Genomic DNA, 15,718 nt, shown 5'->3' on the forward strand with positions numbered 1-15,718 from the left:
GTCTTCAACTGAGGCCCCTCACAAGCTAAGTAAGTGCACCTGACAGTAAAGCCCATAACAACATGAAGAAACAGCGAAAATCCCCACCGCCAGGAGAGATGGAAGAGAGGATCTCAGAAACCTCAATAGGGACTTCCCAGAAATACAACCTCCTCTCAGATAAAGGATTGAGAGAGGAAATCGTAAAGATGGTTGACGAACTCAAAGCAACTATGGAATGAACATCCAATAATTAAGGGAGGATATGGATGCAGCTTTTGGAACGGTCCACCAAGGTAATCCAGGAAGAAATGAGAGCAGAAATTTCAAAGCTACGAACAGAAGTGACACAATTAAAAGAATCGGTAGATGAAATAAAAAAAACTCAATAGGAGCCCTCAATAGTAGAATGACTACAGCTGAAGACAGAATCAGTGAGCTTGAAGATGAGCTGCAGAAAGCATATAGGCAACAACAAATAATGGCAAAAGATCTCAAAATAGCTCTATAGTGAATTAGAGTCTTAGGGGATGGCCTCACGAGAAACAACATAAGAATCACTGGAGTACAGTACCAGAAGCACAGGGAACCAATCCCAATGAAAAAAACACAATTAAAGACATCATTGCTAAGAAATTCACAGAGCTAGAGAATGCGGGCATCCAGATACAAGGAGTCCGAAGGCTGCCAGCTAAAAGGGACCCAAATAAAAAATCCCCAAGGCATATCATAGTCAGAATGATGGATGCCGTGGATAGAGACACAATACTGCAAGCAGCAAGATCAAAGAAGGAAATCACATACAAAGGAGCACCCCTTAGATTCACAGCAGACTTATCAGAGGAAACCTTCCAAGCCAATGGTGGGATATAGTGCAAAAACTTAATGAAATGAATACCTCACCAAGAGTACTTTACCCGGCTAAACTCTCAGTTAAACTTGAAGGAACCATACACTATTTCACGGAGAAACAACAGCTCAGGAACTTCATAGACTCAAGACCAAACTTAAAAGAAGGACTAAAAGGGCTACTATAAGACAAGGAAAAACCCTACAAGAACAACAAACCTTACAGAAAGATGGCACAACATCCCATGACAATAATTTCTCTCAATGTTAACGGTTTAAATGCACCAATCAAGAGACACAGTGGCAAAATGGATTCGGAAACTAAACCCAACTTTCTGATGCCTACAAGAAACACATCTGAATAGCCAGAACAAACATGGACTCAAAGTCAAAGGATGAAAAACAATCCTGTAAGCAAATAACTCCCTCAAAAAAGCTGGGGTGGTCATACTAGTATCCGACAACATAGATTTCAGGCTGAAAAAGATCAGAAGAGACAGCGAAGGCCATTTTCTATACATCAAGGGATATGTACAACAGGAAGAAATCACACTCTTAAACATATACGAACCTAATGAATGACCAGCAAAATACTTAAAAGAACTCCTAACAGAATTTAAGGGGCACATAACTAGCACCACGATAGTAGTTGGAGACTTCAACACTGCCTTATCACCTCTGGATAGGTCAACAAGAACAAGGAAATCAAGGAAGAAACAAAAAAAATACCTCGAAACAAATGAGAATGAAGACACAAGCTACCAGAACCTATGGGACGCAGCTAAAGTTGTGTTAAGGGGAAAATTTATAGCTCTGCAAGCTTTCCTCAGGAAGGAAGAAAGGGTCTATATAGATAGCTTGATTTCGCAGCTCAAGATCTTAGAAGAGGACCAGCAAAAGGAACCCAAACCAGATCGAGGGAAAGAAATAATACAATTTAGAGCAGAAATTAATGATATGGAAACCCGAAAAACAATCCGAAAGATCAGTGAAACAAAGAGCTGGTTCTTCGAGAAAATAAATAAGATTGATAAACCACTAGCAAGACTCACAAAGAGAGAGAGAGAGAGAGAACCCTAATAAACTGAATCAGAAATGAAAGGGAGACATCACAACAGAAACGGAGGAGATTCAAAAGATCATCAGAGACTACTTTGAAAGTCTGTATGCCACGAAACAAGAGAACCTAAAAGAAATGGATGAATTCCTTGATTCCTACAATCTCCCAAGACTGAACCAAGAAGACTTGAAATACCTGAATAGGCCCATAAATAGCAAGGAAATCGAAACTGTAATCAAAAGTCTCCCCAAAAACAAAAGCCCAGGTCCAGACGGATTCACTAGCGAATTCTTCCAAACATTTAAAGAAGACTTGTTGCCAGTTCTCCTCAAGCTTTTCCATCAGAAAATGGGCTGAAGAAATGAACAGAAACTTTTCCAAGGAAGAGATATGAATGGCTAAAAGGCAGATGAAAAAATGCTCTGCATCACTAATCATCAAAGATATGCAGATCAAAACAACCATGAGATACCACCTTACACCATAGAGAATGGCACACATCCAAAAGAACAAAAGCTGGGTGGGAGGGATGATGGGGTCAACAGTGGAGAACGGATACTGGTGGAGGGATAGATACTCAAGCTGTATATGACTGAAACACAAGCATGAGAATATGTAAACCTGCATCTGTACCCCCATGGTGATTCATCAATAAAAATTAAAAAAAAATGAAATTGGAGAAAAAACCCCAAAAGAACAAAAGCAACCGCTGTTGGAGAGTATGTGGGGAGAAAGGGACTCTTCTACACTGATGGTGAGAATGCCGACTGGTCCAGCCCCTTTGGAAAACAATATGGATGCTTCTCAAAAAATTAGAAATTGAGCTTCCATCTGATCCAGCAATACCGCTTCTGGGACTATATCCTGGAGAAACAAAAAAGTATAGTCGAAATGACATCTGCACTTATATGTTCATCACGGCACTGTTTACAATAGCCAGAACCTGGAAAATATCTGAGTGCCCGAGAACAGATGACTGGTTAAAGAAACTTTGGTACATATATACAATGGAATACTATGCAGATGTTAGAAATGATGAAGTAATGAACTTTGCATATAAGTGGATCAACATGGAAAGTATCATGCGAAGTGAAATGAGCCAGAAAGAGAAGGACAGACATAGAAAGATTGCACTCATCTGTGGAATATAAAATAACAGAGTAGGAGTCTAATATCTAAGAATAGTAGTATATAATACCAGGAGGTTGACTCCATAGCTTGGAAGCTGGCCTCACACGCTGGGGGAAAGTCATACCAAATGGAGAAGGGAACGCCAAGTAAAATGTGATTGGAGATCCCTTGCGGGAAGGGAGATGCGTGCTGAAAGTGGACTAGTGACCGAACGTGATGGCCACTCAATATCCCTATTGCAGACCACAAAACCCAAAAGGAGAGAGAGAGAACAAATTGGAATGCCCTGCCACAGAGGCGGGGTGGGGTGGGGGGGATGGGATTAGGGGGTGGGAGGGATACTGGGTTCATTGGTGGTGGTGAATGGACACTGGTGGAGGGATGGGCTCCCGAACACTGCATGAGGGAAAATTAAGCACGAAATCTGTGAATCTGTAATTGTACCCTCACTGTGACTCACTAATTAAAAAATAAAAAAAAATTACTCTCAGCAGAAAATGAGGTCATCTTAATGATGACAAAACCAGAGAACCAACAAAGCATCAAATATTGCAGAGTAAATTGTAGTGGCTTTATCAGTAGAGTTATATCTAAGCAAAATCTTTAGGGAGGCTATTGTCCCTTGTTAAGTGTGATAGTGAGACACTGTCTTAGAACTGTGAGTCTATCTTTACATACTTGTAATATACAGAGTGACTAAAAGATGCAGCAATGACTGTCTCACAAAAATGTGCCTGGAAATGTTTCACTCTTGGTAGCAAAATTATTTTGTCAAACTATTTAAATAACAATTAATAAACTGCTCCTTGGGGGAGCTCAGTGTGATATCCTGGTGGTTTGAAAGAATAAGGAGCTACCAAATCTCAACACTCCTTTCAATCTCAGTAACTGCGGCTGCTATCTGATAAAAGAGATTAAGTTTATCCTCAATAAATAATAAACCATTCAAATGGCTAAGGATTAAACTGATTCTGTTTAATCAGATGTTTGAGAAACACAAGTTAGAAACTCAAGGATAAATGTGATGTTAAGGCCCCAGGGACTGTTACATTCATCCCATGATTTTCCATTCACAATATTCAAAACCCTTATAGGCACTGTTGAAACCCTTCTACTTTAAGATAATGGTGCTTAAAAGCTATCACACATACAAAAATATAAAAACAAAACAAAACAAAAGCAAACGAAATAAAAGCCATCACAGTATGGAGTAATGTCTCAGTTCTTCCCTCCATCTTCACCATAGTACTCGATAGCTCCACCACACAAAGGGTTTTGCTCAGGTTCCAAACCGCCCTTCTTACCCCACACCTAGGTGAGCAACCTAGTCCCTGTTATACCAAAGATCTGAGAATTTGCTAGGTATCCCCTATGTTAACTATCCTAATTCAGCCACCAGAATGGTCTCCACTCTGCCTTTTCTGCTTCCATTTTTATTCCTCTCCAACCTATTCCCAATTTGCAGCACAGTTACTTTAAAAAACAAATATCTGATCATTCCCCTCTTTTCCTTGAATTCCTTAATGGTTTCTTTTACCTGTATCCTTAAACCTCACCTCTCATCTGGTTTCCTATTGTCTTCTCACTATATGTTCCTCGATGGTCCACTTGTTCCTTCCTTCCTTCCTTCCTTCCTTCCTTCCTTCCTTCCTTCCTTCCTTCCTTCCTTCCTTCCTTCCTTCCTTCTTTCTTTCTTTCTTTCTTTCTTTCTTTCTTTCTTTTCTTTCTTTCTTTTCTTTCTTTCTTTCTTTCTTTCTTTCTCTCTTTCTTTCTCCCTTCCTTCCTTCCTTCCTTCCTTCCTTCCTTCCTTCCTTCCTTCCTTCCTTCCTTCCTTCCTTCCTTCCTTTCTTTCTTTCTTTCTTTCTTTCTTTCTTTCTTTCTTTCTTTCTTTCTTTCTTTCTTTCTTTCTTTCTCTTTTTCTTTCTCCCTTCCTTCCTTCCTTCCTTCCTTCCTTCCTTCCTTCCTTCCTTCCTTCCTTTCTTTCTTTCTTTCTTTCTTTCTTTCTTTTCTTTTCTTTCTTTCTTTCTTTTCTTTCTTTCTTTCTTTCTTTCTTTCTTTCTTTCTTTCTTTCTTTCTTTCTTTCTTTCTTTCTTTCTTTCTTTCTTTCTTTCTTTCTTTCTTTTTCTTTCTTTCTTTCTTTCTTTCTCTCTCTCTCTCTCTCTCTCTCTCTCTCTTTCTTTCTTTCTTTTCTTTCTTTTCTTTCTTTCTTTCTTTCTTTCTTTCTTTCTTTCTTTCTTCTTCTTTTTTCCTTTGTTATCTTTCCACATTTTGTTTTATTGAAGCACTGTAATTTGTCTACAGCAATGCTGTAGACAAAGTTATTCATTGTTGAATTTTAGACATACAATATTGCAACATTGATCCCACCACCAGTGTCAACTTCCGTTTTGGTGATACAACATGACATGCCTTGATCTAGCTTTTGCCCTATGAATGGAATGTTCATTCCTCACTCCTAAAGACCTGTCTTTCTCCCTTAAGTCCTGCGTTCAGAGACACTTCTTCAGAGAGCTTCCTGTGAAGGGTGTCTAAAGCAGGTGGTCTAAGTTTCTTATTCATATCCCCTACTTCCACAGAGCTAGCTCCATAATTACAGTTGCCACATTTATTTCCTTCTGTGTGTACATGTTTACTGACTAGCATAGACGCCTCATTTGAAGCAGAGTCTGTGTTTGTCCTGATCCCTGCTACAGTCATGTCTCTGGCACATGGACTGCCACAGATGACTCAGTGCAAGTCCATCAAAGCGAACATTGAACACGTGAAACTTACAGTTTGCTCAGCTGAGACACATAGCTGGTTTCTATTTGAAAACGTTTTGGGCTCATGTGTGTGCCAATTAGTAAAGGTGACTGAGGAGCCATTAGCCCATTCAAAGGAAACTGGAATTTTTACTGCTGCTCAAACCAATCCATGCTTCAGAGGCATTTTCTGTAAGAGAAAAATGTATATTACATATACGAAAACTAGTATCAGGACTCACAAATAAATTTCAGAAGAGAGCAGCTCGCTGTAGAGATGTCTCTGGACCATGTACCTGACTGATTTCACGGGGGGCCTAAAATGGGAGCAGGTGTCATCCCGCTGCCTGCTCCAAATGAACCCTGGTGGCCACAAACCTCCAGAACTCAATCGCCGCCACCCTCACGGCCGATCTTCACAGGCTTGTCCAGAGCTCCCCACACAAGAGAATGAATCTGCTGAAAAATCCCGGTGTGCTGGACGAGTGTTTGAAACTCCAGGCCTCAAACAGCCAGAATGGGCGACCCCTTCCCACCTACCAGCCCTTCCAGCGTCCTGGTTATCACACCCACAAACTGCCTACAAGTGCCATTTAAGCGCACTAATGGACATGATCCAGAGACTCACAAATAAATCTCGGAACTGAGCAGCTCACTTCAGAGATGTCTCTGAACCCCAATTATTTAAAATTTCAGAATTCCAAGAGTATGCTGCCTCTTTTGCTACCATGTGACATCATATACTATTTTTTTCACTTTTTTGTTGAATCACTGTGAGATAGACCTTTACAAACATGTTATGCAATTCATTACAAGCAATACAAAATAATAATGGTGGTGGGAAGGCATAATGGTGGTGGGACTGATGTTGAAAGATTGAATGCAATCAATTATTATTGTGAACAACTTTATGAAAATAAAATTTAAAAATGAAAAAAAAACCCCTAGCATCTGCCAAGGAAATAATGGACAGGGTTGATTACCAAAACTCACTACCTTGGTGTGATTTCATCTATTTTTTTCATGCAATAAAACCGGTTTAAGTCTTATTATAAAATATCTGCTCAAATTGTTTTTTTCTTATACTATCTGGATATACTTGATACTTACCCCTAACAGAGACAGTGTGAACTAAAGTCAATGCATTGTTTGTTTTTCGTTGTTGTTTTTGTTTGGGGGCCATGTCTGGCAGTGCTCAGGGATCACTTCTGGCTCTGTGCTCAGGGAACACTCCTGATGGGGTTTCGGGGACCATATAGAGTGCTGGGGATCTAAATCAGGTCAGCTGCATGAAGGGCAAGCACCTTGCCCACTGGACTATCGTTCCAAACATTAAGCCAATACTGTAGGCAAAGTTTAAGCAAGCTGGATTTCTGGACCAATAATTAGTTCCAGTAGATGCAAAGTAGATCTTAAAAGTCTGGTTTTCCTTTAGCATCGAGTATGCAACATAGACTACTAGGGTAGGAAAAGGTTGTTTTCTTGTTTTGTTTTGTTTCTGGACCAAACAATTAAGCTTCTAATGATAGTCTAACTTTAGAAATTCATTCCCATCCCTCCCACCCCGATTCCTCATAACAAAAGGAGTAAAAAGAGGAGCAGAAACACTTAGAAACATTCACATGGGAGCAATAAGGTTGCTGGAAAAGTAAACATAGTTTGACAGTTCAGCCAGGAGAAAAAGACTCTAGCAGGGTGAGCAAGATGTTTATATGCTCCTACTGAGTTAGAGACAGTCACAGGATTCTTTTAACCCCAAATGCAAAAAATTGAGGGAAAGTGATGGAGAAGACTTCTTGTTTTCACTCTAACAAATACCTCAGTGGGGGCTATGGGGTTTAAAATCATTATAAAATAATAACTAGCATTTATTTTTTATGGATGATAGAGCATACTTTTAATTATTGTAAGTCAGTGATACAATATTTTCCATTGGTAGTCTGTTTAATATCTGAGAGAGGCAGAAGCAACATAGTATGATGGTCTAAAACTGAATGGAAATGTAAGAATTTGGAACTACTAAACATGGCACATGAATTAAACCTACTACACCATGGGATACCATTATCCTGCCCGCACAGCAGAGCCTGGCAAGCTACCTGTGGTATATTAGATATTCCAAAGACAGTAACAATAGGTCTCATTTCTCTAACTCTGAAAGACCCTCCACTTGTTGGGAAAGACGAGTAAGGAGAGGCTGCTAAAGTCTCAGGGCTGAGTGTAATAGAGGCATTACTGGTGCCCGCTCGAGTAAACCGACGAACAATGGGATGACAGTGATACAGTGATACACCATGGGATAGAAGGAGAGTTTCAATTGGCTAGAGCATTTGTTTTGCCTGTAGGAGCCTGAGTTTGATTATTGGAATGACCTGGTGTCCTGAACACTATCAAGAGCAAATTCAATTAAGATGGGGGTGTAATGCTACAGTATAGTACATGCCTTGTATGTGTAGGGCCCAGGGCTTAATCCCAGGAATCACTGTAAGAAAGGAAAAAAGAATAAAGAAAGAAAAAGAAAATAACCCATTGAACTATTGCACCTGAGACAGAGAAAAGGCTCAAATACTTGGAGACTATGCTTGCATGCAAGAACCCTGGATTTGATACCCAAGTACAGGCAGGTGTATGGACAAATACATTCCCATTTTTCAATGGGCTAAAGTTATTTGGTTCCATTTGTCTAAAGAATTTCCCTTACTAGTTGGATTTTATAACTACATCACACTACTGCTATCTAGTGACCATAGATCTAAATTACAGGTTAACCTTTTTTAGAAGTTTCAGAAAATGAAAGATCTTCGCACATTAAAAAATATAATTATGGTACATATTTTACAAAGTTTTCTGATTTTACAAAGTTTCTGAATATGTGTCATGTAAAAAATGATGATTTCTTTCCCTTTGTAAAAAATTATTTAGAAGCTTCAGATATATATGCCATCGTCACCTTTAAATAGCTTAATTGTTTCCAACTCCACTAATATATAGTTACTATATTATACTTTAAAAATTAGAGACAATTGATACTTACCTTCCCCAAGGAGGGTTATGAGAAACTCGATCTCTGCTAATGAAGATGCATCCATTAATGTGCTACCATTGGACTGGCAAGAATGCAAAGCTTCATTCCAGGTTTTTTCTTCTTTCTGAAGTTTATAACAATTACGATTGTGGGGATTCCATCCAGACTCACACTGGGTAGCATGATACTTCCAAACATCTTTATCTTTTTAAAAACAATAATAAAACAACAGGAAACCAAATTTATTTCCATAAGTATTTTAACAGTACCTAGTACCCTTCATATAAATAGCAATGCTTTAAAGTTTTGAAATACAGCAACATGTGACATATAAGTCTATTTCAGAATTCCAGGTCTTTAGAGTTGAGAAGCAGATGATCTATGATCTGATAAATATTAACACTTCAGTCTCTAAGCAAGATATCCAAGGCTAAAAAGACGAGGAGTTGGTAAGGTTATATAACCCTATTAGAGAGTCAGATTTATTATGTCTGACAATTAGGTTTTGGGGGCATAGTGTCCTCTTATGTAGTAGTCAGGGACAGTCCATGGCAATTCTTGGAACTCCAAGAATATCAAACTGGGCATGATAGTTCAATTCAGGAACCCAAAGATGGGGAGATTCTCAGGTCTTCTTTGTGGTGCCTTGGACCATTGAGGCCACCATAATGGTGTTTGAGTTACACTTAAAGGATGCTTGTGTTTACATGATAGCCACACAATACCTCTACTGCAAACTAAAACATCCAACAGGAGCGAGAATAAAAGGGAATTCCCTGCCGCAAAGGCAGGGTGGGGTAGTAGGGGTTGGGCTGGGGGCAGTGGGAGGGATACTGGGAACATTGGTGGAGGAGAATGGGCACTATTGAAGGGATGTAAACGAAATGCAAACATGAACATTCATAAGTTTGTAACTGTACCCCACGGTGATTCACTAATAAAAATTTTAACAATAAATAAATAAAATAAAGGATTCTTGGGGAGTATGTGGTATTGGGGTTTGAAATCAGGTCCTGGTATTTGCAAAGCATCTGTCACTGACCGGGCTGGAGCGATAGCACAGTGGTAGGGCGTTCGCCTGTCACGCTGCTAACCCGTGTTCAATTCCTCCGCCCCTCTTGGAGAGCCTGGCAAGCTACCGAGAGTATCGCACCCGCACAGCAGAGCCTAGCAAGCTACCCGTGGCGTATTGGATATGCCAAAAACAGTAACAATAAGTCTCACAATGAGAGACATTACTGGTGCCCGCTCGAGCAAATCGATGAGCAACAGGATGACAGTTACAGTGTCACTGACTGCAGAATCCTCTCCCCAGCCCAACAATGGGGTTTTCAAACTGTAGTTTCAATGCCTGACATTAATCATTTTTATTGAATGTACTTCAAATACATCCATCTCAAATAAACAGTATTAGCGACAAAACTAAGTACAAGCCAGGCTGCTGTGCACAGGAAGGTCCCTGTTTCAAAAGTCTGGTAAACCCAGGTAACTGATGACTTGACTGCTCACTTTCTCCTCAGTTTTCATTTCTCTTACATTTAAAATCACTAATAAAGAGTAACCCATAAGACTCCAGATGCCCTATGTTGGATCCAATAATAGCAGAATCTGAGGTCTGTGTTCGCACTATCTATATGAGACCTTGCCCTGTGCCCTGGGTGTGCTGTGTACGCCGTGAGGCTTGTGAGTGATAAGCCCTGTCTTATTCCAAAGTTCCAGATAGATATGCTGAGGTGAAACTCACAATAATAACAAGAACACAAAATTTAGTTCAGTCACACTTTGGCCCTAAAAGAGGGAAATGTTTATGAACTTGGGCCTAGTTAAGTGCCCCAGACAGCGCTATTAAGAAACTGAGATGAATAAAACACAGAGCTAGATATAAAATTTAGCAGTTAGAGTTTTTTAAATATTTTATAGTACTGTGAAGTTCAATTTATATTATATTACAAGTGTTTTATATACAATAGATCATCCATATCTGTGGGTTCGTGTAATCCCTGAGATTGAACTAATGATAGATGGAAACAACCATTCTGCAGTTCGGCCTATGATGTCTGCATTTGTACTGAACATGTAAAGACAATTTTTCTTGTAATTATGCCCTTCACAATGTAGCATGACAACTCCTTAGATAGCACTTCCATTGCATCAGAAATTTAAAGCAATCTAGAAATGATTTAAAGCATATGCAAGACACTTCCATTCCTATATTCATTGCAGCACTATTCACAATAACCAAAATCTGAAAACATACCAAATGACTAAAACCAAATGACTGAATATAGATATTATGCTATATATACACAATGGAATACTAATTAACTATAAATAACGATGAAATAATGCAATTTACTGCTACATGGAACTGGAGTGATAGCACAGTGGGTAGGGCATTTGCTACAGTGGGTAGGGATGACAGTGGGTAGGGACAACAGTGCTACAGTGCAGTGCTACTGATACGTGGATAGATTCTGGAAAGTATTATGCTGAGGGAAGTGAGTAAGAAACAGAATGTTTGTGATCTCTCTCATAATATATGGGATATAAATAAAATTTCCTAAGAGAATAAAAATGGTCAAAAGCAACAGAACTTGAGAACTAGTCTACAAAACTAAGCTTACCAAGAGCAAGGGACAAGGGCTGGCCAGTAGGGAGCCCCAGGAAAAAGGATGGAAGAAGCAGATACTTAGTTGTGTGGTGTTGGCATATTCACTGTCACTGTCACTGTCCTCCCATTGCTCATCGATTTGCTTGAGCGAGCACCAGTAATGTCTCCATTGTGAGACTTGTTACTGTTTTTGGCATATTGAATACTCCACGGGTAGCTTGCCAGGCTCTGCCGTGTGGGTGAGATACTCTTCCAGGCTCTCTGAGAGGGGCAGAGGAATCGAACCCGGGTCGACTGCATGCAAGGCAAATGCCCTACCTGTTCTATTGCTCCAGCCCATTGTAAATCATAATGTCTTAAATTTTAAAAGAAGTGTATGGGAAACTGTGCATAGGTTATATTTATATATAAATACAATGCCCCAACCAAAACATCTAAAAGGACAGAGAGAGTAAGAAGGATTGTGCCTGCAACAGAGGCAGGAGGTGGGAAGGGGGGGTGGGAAGAAGATACTGGGAACATTGGGGGTGGGGAATGGGCACTGGTGGAGGGGTGGGTACTTGAACATTGTTTGACTGAAACGCAATCATGAAAGTCTGTAAGTCTGTAAATGTATCTCACGATGATTCATTAAAATAACTATAAATAAATAAATAATACAATGCTATTTTTGTTTGTTTTGGGTCACACCCAGCTGTGCTCAAGAATTACTCCTGGCTCTGCACTCTGGGATCACTTATGGCAGGATTTGTGGGACCATATGGGATGCTGGTGATTGAACCTGGGTCAAGCATCCTAACCGTGGTACAATCTCTTCAACCTATATTTTTGTTATTTAAAAGAAATTATGGGACTGACCCAGGTTCGATCCCTGGCATCCCATACGGTCACCTGACCACCCTAGGAGTGATTCCTGAGGATTGAGCCAGAAGTAACCCAGAGCATTACCAGATATGGCTCCAAACCAAAAAATAAAATAAAATAAATTAAAAATGAAAGAAATGTATATCTTACTGGCTTGATTCCCCAAAGGGATTAGAGGTAGTGCCCAGTAAGAGCATACCCAATAATACAGTTTAACTAAAGTTAAGAGTCTATTTTAAATGGGGGGCCAGAGAGTTAGTATAGCACTAGGGTGCTTATCTTGAACAGAGTTCATCCAGGTTTGATCCCTGGCATCCTGTATGGTCCCTGCACACCATCAGGAGTAATTTCTGAGTGCAGAGCCAGAAGTAGCCCCTGAGCACCACTGGGTGTGGCCCAAAGCCAAAAACAAACAACAAATAATCTATTAGAAATGGAACCTATTGGAAATAGTTTCATCTGACAGCAGGCTGACTTTAAAAGACAGGCAGAAAAAAGGCAGATAAAAAAATTTTCTATATCTCTAATCATGAGGAAGATGCAAATCAAAACAGCAATGAGATATCATTTCATTTAGATGTTTTGGTTGTGCCACTCTGTGGCACACATCAGAAAGAACTGGAGCAACCATGTTGACATGGATGTGGGGAGAAAGGGACTCTCCTTCATTTTTGGTGGGAATGCCAACTGGTCCAGCCATTTTGGAAAATAATATGGACATTCCTCAAAAAGCTAGTAATTGAGCTTCTATGTAATCCAGTAATAACATTTCTGGGAATATACCCCAGGGATCCAAAAAGACACACATCAGAAATGCCATTTTCGTATCTGTGTTCATTGCAACACTATTCACAATAGCCAGAATCTGGAAACAACTTGAATGCCCAAGAGCAGATGACTGGGTAAAGAAACTATGGTACATCTACACAATGCAATACTATGCAACTGTTAGGAAAAATTAAGTTATGAAAATCGCTTATAAATGGATGGATATGGAGAGTATCATGCTGAGTTGTAAGGATAACATTGCTGCATGTAACTTAGGTTTATTTGGGTTACTCCCATCACAGTGCTCCCATTCCTCTGTGTTCATTTGTAACTTCTTTCTTTGTGATATGTTGACTTGTAAATATTGTTTTCGTCTTCTCCTTAAGTCCTTTGCATAGTTTATTTAGAGCAATGTCATTTTTGTATGGGCACAGGAAGACAGTAAATGCTATGCTTTTGTAAATTGGGAGTCAATTGACTAAATGATATTTTCCTCCTGGGCATCTGTTCTCTCGACCTAAGCCTCAGCTGCCCTTCCCACCACTCCTAAAAGCAGGGTCCTGACGAGGGACTGGGTGGATCCAGGGCAAGTGGTAAGCTATGTGCTACTAATTAGGTATTTTAGTTTTTAGTTTTACCAAAAGTTTTTGGTTTTCATAGCTCCAGTTTCCATTGCTGGCACCACATTTGGTCCTCTGAGCACCTCCAGGCATGATTCCTGGCACAAAGCCAGGAGTATGCCCTGAGCACAGCTGGGTGTGGCCCCAAAACAAACATAAAACCAAAACCAAACCAAACCAACCCCTCCAAAAAAATATTACCATAAAGATGGAATCTTAGACTTTGTTCTAAAGATAAAAGGATTAAAGTAGAACTTCTCTGACAAGCAAAGGCAGAGTCAGGCGAGAAACTCGAATTCCTGGAAATATAGCTTGAGGATTTTGAACCAGAGCATCAAAAGATGGTTGAGCTTGAAGCAACAGTATATGATTCAAACAAGCTTGGTTTAACTGTCTTCTGGCCTCAATTACTAAATCAGGAAAATAAACAAAAAAGAAAAGGTGAAGGATGGCAGAAACAGTGCAGGAGGGTTCAGAGAAAGACAAAGAAGGAAAAAATGAAGGAAGATGTAAGAAGAGAGAGAGAGAGAAAGGGAAAGAGAGAGAGAAAAAAAGACAATGATGCCAGTAGTAACAACAGTGCATTCTAAAATTAATTAATCTTTACAAGGTCATAGAGACAGGCGGGGAGGGGAGGTATATCAGAGGGAAAATGGGGACATGGTGGTAGAAATGTGCACTGGTGGAGGGAAGAGTGTTTGAATATTATATGACTGAACCCTGATCATGAATAGCTTTGTAACTGTGTATCTCACAGTGATTCAAAAAAAAGGGAAAAAAATGGCAAGGTGCTTCATTTTGCCTCACCCCATATCTACAACACCCTTAGGCTTAGCTACTTAATGGAAAATTAAATTTAAAGACTAATTGGAAGGGATAATATTTTTACATGATAATGTAGCTTATTATTTTAAATAGAAAGCTGTTTCTAATTAAGCTGGTAATGATTCTTTTAAAACATTATTTTTAATCTCAATTCTGAGTCAAGACATTAATAACCACAGACATTAAGAAGAAGTAATAGATCTTAAAAACAAATAATTAGACTTCAGGTACAAGATTATAATTAGGTATTTTAGTTTTTAGTTCTACCAAAGGTTTTTGGTTTTCGTGGTCTTGTTTTTTGTTTTTGGGCCACACTTGACGGTTCTTAGAGCAGACTCCTGGCTCTCTGCTCAGGTATCACTCATGGTGCAGTCGAGGGGACCATATAGGGTGTCAGGGATTAAACTGAGTGGCTGCATGCAGGGCAAGCTCCCTACCCCCTGTACTATAGCTCCAGCCTTATTAGCAAAGATTTTGAATATCACTATATCATAGAATTCTGACCAAGTTATAGGTAATACCCAAGAATATGAGGGAGGCAATCCAGTTTTATTATGAATGTGGATTTGAGCTGCTTAACTTCAAAACGGGTTAAGCCTTAAACAAAGTTCATAAAGAATTTACTAAGGCTAGGTATACATAATATCATATCTAGGGAAACTTTTTTCGTCTAACATTCACAATGTTGCAATATATACAGATTTGATACAATCAGTGACTAATTTCATTTGTTCTAAGTTCCATGCAGATACTTACTAATTGTTTCTGTGGTCCAGTTCCATTCCTCCTCAAGCAACCAGACCAGACTTGCTCACTTTTTCTGTTCTTGTCCTAGCTTTGTGATTTACAGCCTATTCATCTTTGCCCAGCACCTAGAATGGGCCACTCAGAGTTCCTACCTCTAGTTTCCTACTTTGCCTCTATTTTCCTACTTCCACTTTAAGGTGGAGGTTATATTGCTAGTAAGAGATATAAGGTGTAAGAGGATATCAATAAAGTAGGAATTTTATGAAGCTATTTTCTAATTATATTTTATTTCTAGAGTAGACATAAATAAAACTCAAGCTTACAATAGAGAAAGTAGTGAATGTTGTTTTTCTAATGCATGATGACTAAAATGTAAATTTTTAGAGGGAGAAAATATTTTTTATGCCTAGGTGATTATACTTTATTTTTTAGTACCATTGTAGCACTGTCATCCCGTTATTCATCGATTAGCTCAAGCAGGACCCATAATGTCTTAAA

At 39.3% G+C, this 15,718-nt stretch overlaps 1 protein-coding gene across 1 annotated transcript in view; it reads right to left on the bottom strand.

The window, feature by feature from the left end:
- PLA2R1 (phospholipase A2 receptor 1) overlaps nt 1-15,718 on the bottom strand; it is a 136,925-nt gene that overhangs the window by 91,795 nt on the left and 29,412 nt on the right. Inside the window, 4 exon segments of the mRNA XM_055122305.1 lie at nt 150-152; nt 5,792-5,911; nt 5,913-5,950; nt 8,795-8,989. Of these exon segments, the coding sequence (XP_054978280.1) occupies nt 150-152; nt 5,792-5,911; nt 5,913-5,950; nt 8,795-8,989 (356 nt within the window).

Source organism: Sorex araneus, chromosome X (genome assembly GCF_027595985.1).
Source record: "Sorex araneus isolate mSorAra2 chromosome X, mSorAra2.pri, whole genome shotgun sequence".
Classification (NCBI taxonomy): domain Eukaryota; kingdom Metazoa; phylum Chordata; class Mammalia; order Eulipotyphla; family Soricidae; genus Sorex; species Sorex araneus.